The 10,062-nt window shown below is 42.3% G+C and overlaps 1 protein-coding gene across 1 annotated transcript; it reads left to right on the top strand.

The window, feature by feature from the left end:
• The first annotated feature begins 466 nt into the window (after positions 1-466).
• LOC149447661 (serine/threonine-protein kinase SBK1-like) lies at positions 467-3,085 on the top strand. Its single transcript, XM_089652253.1, has 3 exons — positions 467-584; positions 1,435-1,637; positions 2,384-3,085. The coding sequence occupies exons 1-3, from the start codon at positions 467-469 to the stop codon at positions 3,083-3,085; spliced, it is 1,023 nt and encodes a 340-aa protein (XP_089508379.1).
• The last annotated feature ends 6,977 nt before the right edge of the window (positions 3,086-10,062 follow it).

Genomic DNA, 10,062 nt, shown 5'->3' with positions numbered 1-10,062 from the left:
ATTAAAAGTTCCAATAAATCATTGGAACAGAAGATATTTAATACCAAGACCAGAGTAGTGAGAATTGGTCATTTCCAACCAATAGTTGACATCCTCTACAACACCAGTTTGCATAGAGCTAATCTCGCCAAGTTTTAATTTGAACATGTCAAATTTCCTCAGAGGCCCAAATTTCAACATTAGCAATCTAAAACCTGGGACAATAAAGACATGCCCACTCCCTACTACCTCTTGTGACCTGAACCTGTAGACACAAACAGAAAGGAATCACCTTGATTGGTTAAGTTCAAGTGATGCCTCAATTTGCATTCTAATGAAGGTTTGTGGTTTCCTGGCTTGAATCCTGGCTCAACTTCTCTATAAAAAGACAAAAGATAGTTTGTGGACCTCACATATCTTCTTAGGGTCCTCAAGATCTTTTGGATACCGATTTCTGCACAGAACATCTGATATTGCTATATTCACAATGGCAGCCCACCTAACTTGTGAGAATGAAACAATTGGAGAAGAGCGATACGAAATCCTGGGACATCTTGGCGAGGGTAGTTATGGAGAAGTTGTGATGGCTGTTGACAGGGAACTGGGTAAGTGAATTCTTAAATAATTACAAAAAAATTTCTAATTTGCAGACCATTTGAACATCTAGAACAGATAGCACAAACATTAGCATCTTTACTGATTAAATGACCTTATTAGAGGTAGGGGTTTTGTTGCATAAATTTGGGGAAAAGACCATGATGCACAAAGATCTAATTCAGCACTAACAAAATATAAAAACTGGTTGAACAGTGCAAAATCCCATTCAGGCAGCTGGCATTGTTCCTACAGAAAACAAAAGCCTTTCCACCTGTTATCAATTTCTTGAGTTGGTCCTTTTGCATATCTTTAACAACCTGCCATGAGTAAAACATGAAGGCCACATTTTTTGAACTCCTCCTGAAAGTGCTAGCTACTGGTTGTTATGCCACAGAGCAAGCCTTGATATTTTACAAAAGTACATATTTGCATACAGGTTCCAGGTCAGGGATTCTATAAATTCAATTGGGTAGATTCAATATGGCAGCCAGGTAATTGGCAATTTGAAGAAGAGCTCACCAAAAGCAGGCTTCCTTTTTCTCTCATGACAGATTCATGATGATCACACACAGTTATAGTGGGTCATAGGCAGCTAAGTATGTAACAGATTTGACTATAAACTGATGGTCCACTATGCACAACCTAGACACTTGGCATTTAGATGGGAAGGGACAATAGATCTAGCTGCATGGGCAGCTACATATCTCACTGCTAGCGAGGGCCTAGAGAAGACGGCTACATTTTGAAGAAAAGCATCCAGTCTATGTAAAATGAATGGGCTCAAGTATTGGACATCACCCAGAGTTTTAGATGTCCAAGTCTTATTGTAATCAACTTTTTTTCCCTCCTCTTTAACAGGTAGCCTTGTTGCCCTAAAAAAGGTAAAGAAGGAGCGAACCAGACTAGAGGCCTTTCTTCATGAAGTTTGCATGTCACTCTTTGTTACTGGACACGAGGGCATAATATCTACCCATTCGAGAATTCTGGAAAACTCAGACTGTTACATGATCAGCCAGGAATTGGCACCTGCTGGATCTCTTCACTCCATCATCCAGCCAGGGGTAAGTAAAGCTAATGAAGTAGCTGACACTTTAGCATTTGCTTGCTAATTCTATAAATTTGTCCTAGGGATCCTGGAGATTAATAGAAACTGGTGTTTTGTCATGGATGATACTTTCTATATATTGCATGCATTTATACCAAATATTGTTGGCCTGGTTGGAGAGAACTAAGGAAGGGCTAAAATCCCCAGTCAGCTATTTTCTCTGCACCATCTGGGCAAGATTTTCCTTAATCCAATCAAGAAGTTGGAACAGGAGGTAGTAGGAAGTCTACAACGTTAGGGGAATTCCCCTCTTAAACAGTTGTCCCCATTGGATGATTTCCCCTCATCTCTTGTTCTGTGACAACTGTAAAATTTGCATTCGCCATTAATTTTGTCTTTAAAAGCAGAAAGACAAAAATAGAGATTACATCCCTCCTTCCCCACCTCCCTTCCTAGTGGGCACACAGATAACAATCATGATACAGGTTGTGATCCTTCACCATTCTATATTAAAGGTTAGTCTGGTGTTTAAGCCAGAGGTAAAATTTAAAACCAGTTAGACCTCCCATATTTCCTTCATTGCCCAATTATTGCTGAAGTAGTTGGAGATCGGTTGCACTGATGTTCACATAGAATTCCATCTGCAGATTTAAAAAGTAACCAACGTTGTATTGAATTTGATATTATTGAATATTATTTTTTAGTAAAATAGTGTTATTTTAAAGCCAAATATCATATAATTAATTGTTTTAACTTTTCCAGATGGGAATTCCAGAAAAGCTGGTCAAACGGTGTGCACTACAGCTTACCCAGGCTCTTGAATATATGCACAGCAAAAACCTGGTGCATAGGGACCTAAAGCCGGACAATATTTTACTTATGGACAAGAGATGTCATAATGTGAAATTAAGTGACTTTGGACTGACTCAGTTTGCCGGTACAGTTGTTCCATCAATGGCACCCCTCAACACATTCATGTCCCCGGAACTTTGTGAACTGGAGCACAGGGAGTCAATTGTCGTGGATCCTAGTGTTGACATCTGGGCCCTTGGTATTGTATTGTATGTTCTTCTCACTGGAAACTATCCATGGGAAACAGCTTCAGCTCAAGATCTATGGTTTCAAAGGTTTATTTACTGGCAGAACAACTCTGACCATGTTCCACCACCAAGTGGTTGGGAGAATGTCAGCAGGAGGGCTCAAGATTTATTTCACATACTTCTTGCCCAAGACCCCAGCTGCAGGAACCAAGTCAGAGTTGTTCTAGATTTTCTTCATTTTCCTTGGAACTTTGAAGTTGCCACCCAAGAAACCATGGATCTTGTGGAGCAGAAGGAAGAGGAGGATATTGCAGCAAAGGACAGTGAGGTAGAAGTCATTGTGCTGGAGAGTGAAGAGGAAATAATTATAATAGAAAATCACGGTGACATTGAATACATTGTGATCAATTATTCCGGCTCTTGAATTTGCTGCAGTTAAAATCTCAGCAGTGCTTCTTTTGAAAGAGACCAGCAGTACCTAAGCTCTGAAGTTGAAGTCTAAACGGACCCCAATTATTGTCCTAAAAGGAGGAGAATAGTTGCAGAGCTTCTCTGCCCAGCTCAAACCATCACCGTCATCTCAAAAATATTACTGAAGTGGTGAGATAGAAGGAACAGGGACAAGCATTTATCTTGTGACTATTTCAAAGGTTTTTCTGAGATGTGGACTTTGCACCGTGATGTCACCGGGCCTCATCACTACCTCTTTGAAAAGCAACTACCTCAACTACAATTCATGTTGCCGTCTCCATGCGTTTGTATCTATAGTGTCAATGCAATCACTGCACCAGGTATAGAATGCAATAAATTCTAAGTACTGGTTATACCTTTTGTATCGTGTAATTCATCTATTTTTGCTCTGCCTCTTATTTCTCCTTCAACACAGATTGAAAAAGTGTTACAAAACCCACAACAGTAAAATCAGTCTGTATATGCAGTAAAGCATGCTTGTTATACTCCCTGTGGAACCTACGGGGTTAATCCTCTGCATTGTGTAAAAATGTAGTTTGATCCTGATTTCTCTGATCCTCTCCTTCTTTCAGTGTCCCCCTCTTAAGACATTGTGTGGAGTCACTCTGCACATGCTCAGTTTGGTATGTATTACTAGGGTTCTTTTTTTTTCTTAGGAGAGTGCATGTGATTAACAGGGCCAATCAGCACTGTCCAGACAGAGGTCAGGGGTTCTGCATCCTCCTAAAGCAAAATGCAAAACTCCTCCTACAAGCTTTAATCAGTGCTCAGCTGGACACTGATAGAAGTCACAAGACTGCTCTAACTGCTGATGAGCAGTTTATATTTACTAAAATAATTGGATTTCCATGTTTAGTGTACTGTGGGAGACCGTATATAGTGAATGCAGGGTCTGGGGTTTAGTAACACTTTAACGTTGACAATACATTATTTATGTAAACTGCGCAAATCCCCAATCAACTGAAACTCACAAAGCTGCAAGTATATGAGGATATTGTCTCTTAAAAGACCAATTCAAATGGATACTGTGCTAGGTGAACCCTTAAAACTTTGTGAGCACTATAGAAACCTTTCCACCTCTAAAAAGCGATCAAAAATTGAAAATAAAACACTAAATAATTACATACATATGCCCTATGAAGACCCTCACCCCTCTGAAGGGCGATCAAAATTTGAAAAAAATTAATTGAATAAACTGAGTGCAGTAATCATAAATACGTGTAAGAAACCATTATATGTGGTCAAATTAACCTAAAATGTCATGCATTATCCATGAGCCCTATGAAGACCCTCACACCTCTGAAGAGTGATCGAGGTTGAGGATAGGTCAAATCTCAATGTGAAAAAAAAACTCCTCAAATATACATAAAGGTTAGTAGAAATTTTTCAAAAACAGTAACAAAATGTCCATATAGACTTAAACCATAGTCCATAAGTATGAGAAGAATATGACAATAACATGAATGAACATTTTACAAAGCTGCAGTTTTTTTTAATATGGGCTGGAGCCCCCAGACTGCACCGGCTATTTTCTGGAAAAGGTAACCAGCCCATACCACACCATGCCTGGCCTAGGGTCAAATGGCAACCTACGTGAAGATCCAGCATATTCCAAGTCATTAAAGGGTTACTTCACATTTACCAAAAAAAACATGCCCGTGCAGATAAGGTACATAAATGGCCCACATCTATAGCAAGGGTATTATTTCACTTTAGTCAGAGCTGAACACTTTGTTTTTATCTACATAGCTAGTTTTTTTGGTAAAGGTGAACTAGGCCTTTATCCTCACTGGGAAGGTTATACATCGAACCAGCATGTAGAACACAAGTCACCGCAAATATAAGCAATACAGTGAAAGTGTAACTGACCGCCATAACGTCTCCTAAATCTACGTATGAAGACTGAACAAAGACCCCCACTTAACCAAAGGTCCTCTAAACCACAACCTGGGTCGCAGGATACTCGCACCGGCCTTTATCCCCTCAGCTTCTTTTTACTGCATACAATGCAGGGCCACTGAGTAGATTCTCTACTTCCTTCATAACATGCACTGTGAGGGGTCATCATATACTAGAAAAGACTGTAAACCTTGGGGCTCAATCACATAGGCGCTCGTCAAGTAACATCTGTTTACTTTATGTACTAGTTCTGAGCTGTTTGCTGTATGGACTCACCAGCACAGCCAAGTTTGAAAGGTGAACGCACCCGGACGCACAGGAGCTGCACCTGGCCCTTCATACCTGTCAAACTGCGCAAGTCCATACAGCCAATGTGTGGCCATTCACTTTGTATGGGGTGCCTGCACACAGCGCAGCACTGGGGCAGGAAACCTAAGAAATGCCTCTTCTTGCTGTATGGAGCTGAGTGCCCATGTGAATGAGCCCTTAAAGTAAATCTAAGACAAAACTTTCTTTTTTCACTTTAGATAGAGTAAGGGAAGGTTAGAACACCTGTCAGGTTGTTTTTCTGCCATTTGTGTCCCATAGGGAGATTTCCCTTCACTTCCTGTCCCATAGCCAATACCCGAAGTGAGAGAAACTCTCTCAAAGTGATGAAAAAATGGGGTGTCACTAGAACTAGTGCCCCGATAGGGTCACTGTACTTTACACCCCTGTACCCATATAGTTCTGCCCCCACACCCTGATCTGTGAGTCCCACAGGTCACTGTACTATACCCCATGTATCCCCAGAGCTCTCCCCTCACACCCCAATCCCTGAACCCTGACAGGTCACTGTGCTGTTCACACCTGTGTACCCCCACAGGTCTCCTTTCACAACCCCATTCCTGGGCCCTGACAAGCCACTGTACTGTAATCCCCCCAAGCCCCCCTATCCAGAGATCTCAGGCATCTCCTGTTGCTTGGTTACATAGATAAAAAAAGGACAGGCTGATTACATAACAGGACATTACACAGACATCTGGATGGTCTGGGGCAGGCATGTCGCACTCAGATAAAACACTGGCCCCCACAAAGACAATATCTTCAAGGGGGTCACACCGGGAGAACTACAAAAAAAAGGGAAATACGCCGGTTTTGTGGTGAGAATATTGCTGCATATTCCGTGCTCTAAATTGTGGAATGGTATAAGACAAGTTCTATGTGGTGTTGCACCAGCTGCGCCAAATCACATGACAAGTGCTATACTTCAGTGACCGTTCCCGTGCGCCAACATAAGCATGCTTGGATCTGGCGCCCCAACACCCCCACAAGAGCAAGTAATAAAATGGCAGGAATCACTTTTATGATGTTGTCACAGCAAGCGCTAATTAAATAGGCATACAGAATTTGGTTGACTTGGCACATGGAAAATGTGCCAACATTTCCACTAAAAATGATGTATTTCCTTCCATCTGTTAATTGGTCAATATCTCAGAATTGTGACATACGGGGGGGGGGGGGGGGGATTAATTAGTCTTCACTGGAGCACAGCCAATTAGCCTTTACATTTCCATTTTCTAACCTGTGTGGGGAAAAATAAAAGCTGCAAGCTGATTGGTTGCTGTGGGCAATGATAAGAGTTGGGATGAAACATTTTCTATGAATCTCTCTTTATGGAAATCATGAGAGAGAGTCCATTTCTCTAATGGGGATACAGCCAGCAGTACAAATATGACAGTGGATCTAACCCCTCACCCCTCACCACTGACAGTTGGCATTCTTGTAAACAACCCCTGACCTGAGGCTGCCCAAAATAGATCTCATGGTCTATGAATACAAGTCCTGTGTCCTGTACTGTATGATCCAGAGAAAAAGGTTTGTCTTTGGTTATATGTTACACACATGTTACACACACCAAACATCGGGGCTGAGTTTGGCTCTAACCAGGCACACTGATCCCCAATGGTGCTCACTGATACTGATAGCACAGACATTACAAATGAGCCCATATTCAAAAAACAAACCTAGCTTGTTGATGTATTTCAGTGTGTTACAAGCAGCACTATTGACACCTGCCTACATCATTGGAAAGGACCCCAAAAGCAGGCTTCTTTAAGCTTTACCTGTGTATTAGGTGCAACACAGATTTCTCTTTGTGTTGGATTTCATATATCCAGGACAGAATACTGAGCTCTGTGATTGTCACTCTGCTAAAAAAAAATTGGAGCCTCGCTGTGGAAAACGGCAGTTGGCAGAAAAATCATTTGAATTTTGTTTCCGGTTGGTATCCTAGCAACCACGGAAACTCAGTCCACAGGCAGCGCAGCCACAGACAGTCAGTGTGCTTCTGCTAGCGATAGTGAACACACTCCTTTTTTTGTGCTCTGTGAGATCTCATTATAACGTGTTATAATGAAGTGGACCAGGCCAAAACTACGTTTCCGATATCATCCATATAAGAACAGACAGGAGGTCACCTGGAATACCATCATAGGGAGACCTTTTGTAGATGATTTGGATAAGCCCACTTTATCACATAGTGGGTTGAAGGTGGAGACACCTCAGCAATTCCCCAAAAATCGGGAAAGCAAACATGGGAACTCTGATGGGAGGAAGAATTCTGGAGAGGGAAAGAGTTCCAAAGAGGAGAGTGCCATGAACAGAGGAAAGAAGCGCAGATCCAACCAATCTGCTGAGGAAGAAAGACCAGCAAAACAGGGACGATGCGGTCATGCACCGAGTTGGGCCAAAACACCATGTGCTGTCATATTGCCCAAGAGGAATAACAAGAGGCCAGCATCAGATCCAATTTTCTCTGCACCTCCAAATAAGAAAAGGAAGATCGCTGCTGATGAGACAAGCAAGAATGATCAACAGCTCGTCGAGGTAGTCAGCGATAGATTTCACCAGGTTGTCAGCGATATAGTCGGCGAGGTAGTCAGCGAGAGAGTCGCTGAAGTTGTCAGCAAGTCAGCCAACGAGGCCGTCGTTGGGGTTGTCAGCGAGCTAGTCGATGAGGCTGTTAGCAAGCCCGTCGATGAGGCTGTCAGACAACCAGTCAACCGGGCAGCCGGTGAGAATGACAACAAGGTAGTCAGGGATGTGCCTGGCACCAAATTAGAAATGCATCCGCCAGCCGACTTTAATCTTGACAGCTTTATCTTTCATAAAATACTTGGTCAAGGTAGTTACGGAAAGGTAAGTAATCAAAGATTTATGAACAGAGGGTTTAATGCACTGCGAGTTAGTGGTTATTATTATTGCCAGTCGGCAAATAGTAGGTCGTAGGTGGAGGTCACACCACTCTATTCCTTACCGCTTCCCATTTACACTACACACACTGAGCTGTGCTGCTCAATGCCAAGCTGAAATCCATGCTTTCCCCATAGGACCAGTTTACACCAGTGTGATACATTAGTTGGCGCTCGGTTACACTGGAATAGAATGCATGTAAATGCAATGTGCTTTAAGAAAGCTACAATACTGGTATTTTACACCACTCATGAAAAAATAGCATGCCAACGCACATCATCTCCAGTGCGTTTACTGTGTTACATGGATGCAACGCGAGTAGAGTGAATCCAGGCTTACACACTAAGTCATGTTTAGTGGTGTACTGTCTGTCGGGGGTGTAATACACAAAAAGATGCAAGACAGAATTACAAATCCTTTGGTATATAAGGAAATAAGCTGACGTACATTTAAACTGTATATAGCAGATTGCATAACGTTTGGCTGCACAGCTTCATAGCCTTTAGCCCCAATTTATGAACGCTGAATACAGACTTCAGAGTGAGCGCTGGCTGTGATTTGCTAAAAGCCTACTGCGGCTTGCTAAAAGCCTATTGAAAGCTATCCCCAATCCCTAACAGTCTAGAAGTTACTGACTAACAGTCAAAACCACTGAAAACTTGCACAAAATCCTGCTGACTCCCCGTTCTATAAACTGTTTTCAAACTAAGACTAACAATCGTAGCCAGGCTGGGGGGGTTGCTGCTGGACCCAGAGGTAACCTTTTCAGAACCCGGAGCTGAATTGCTTCTAATCATTTGTGTCCTGTGTTTTTTAGGTCGCCCTGGCATCCCATCCTGCCACCAACAAGAAACTGGCAGTCAAGGTGGTACAGAAGAGGAAATTACTGCAAGAAGAACCGAAAAGTGTCCTCGTAGAGAGACAGATACTGGAAAAAGTTGGACGGAGTTCCTTTTGTACACACGCCTATGGAACCTTCCAAACAGAAGTAAGTTTCACATTCCTATCAATCACTCACTCATCAAATCACATCCATGTTATCCATTTGGACTCCAAGTCCAGCACAGACCTAGAAATAAATCCCAAAACCAGAAAAAAAGGAGGGATGGTCCAGCTTCAAAGAGGCTAAGACATGAGAGAGTTATGGTGGCTGCCAATGCAGAATTTGGGGAATTCTGGTTCTCCCCAGCCGTCCTGCTCTTACTTTGGCTTTGCTGTCGGAGTCACTGACTTGGATCAGGTATAGTCCTTGAACTTCTCTCATGATAGAGTCACTTCAATAGAACCTGTCACAACATGTTTGCATGTTAATGGCTTCTATATATTGCTTACCCACAGAGGAATGACGTTCACCATACATTGAAAGTTCCTGCCAAGCATCGCGTTAACTTAGTCTTAAAGTGGATGGAAAGCCAATACTGAACATTTCTTGTTTGTTCACACTTGGTCTATTAAATAGATCAAGCAGAGCGTGTTGTTATATCTGTTTAATAAGTGCAGAAAAACACTTGTGATCCTGTCAGAATTCCAGCGCTGTCCTGAGTCATCCTAAGCAGTCTTATCAGCCCCGCTCACTTCTCCTCTGTGAACTACAACACAGCTCCCCGTATGTTATAGAGATGAGGATGGGGAGAGGTGTTCTTAAGGATGGGGAGAGGCATACTTATTGTCCTAGGATGACAATACGGCACCTCCATAGACATAGAGAATAGTAAGTGAGCGTAGTCACCCTAGGACAAGAAGTAGATTAGTGGTAGGATTACAAGGGGAAAATAAAGGAAGACATGCTGAAAAGAA

This window comes from Staurois parvus, unplaced genomic scaffold, assembly GCF_062004578.1.
Source record: "Staurois parvus isolate SC_StPar_1 unplaced genomic scaffold, SC_StPar_1.0 ptg000678l, whole genome shotgun sequence".
In the NCBI taxonomy this organism is placed as follows: domain Eukaryota; kingdom Metazoa; phylum Chordata; class Amphibia; order Anura; family Ranidae; genus Staurois; species Staurois parvus.
This window is presented reverse-complemented; position numbering and strand designations above follow the sequence as displayed.

Bases quoted from the DNA above. Each gene is read 5' to 3' on its own strand.
- LOC149447661 (XM_089652253.1), top strand. From the start codon at position 467: ATGGCAGCCCACCTAACTTGTGAGAATGAAACAATTGGAGAAGAGCGA. The intron at 585-1,434 runs GTAAGTGAATTC...CCTCTTTAACAG, and splicing joins GGCTGTTGACAGGGAACTGG to GTAGCCTTGTTGCCCTAAAA. The intron at 1,638-2,383 runs GTAAGTAAAGCT...TAACTTTTCCAG, and splicing joins ACTCCATCATCCAGCCAGGG to ATGGGAATTCCAGAAAAGCT.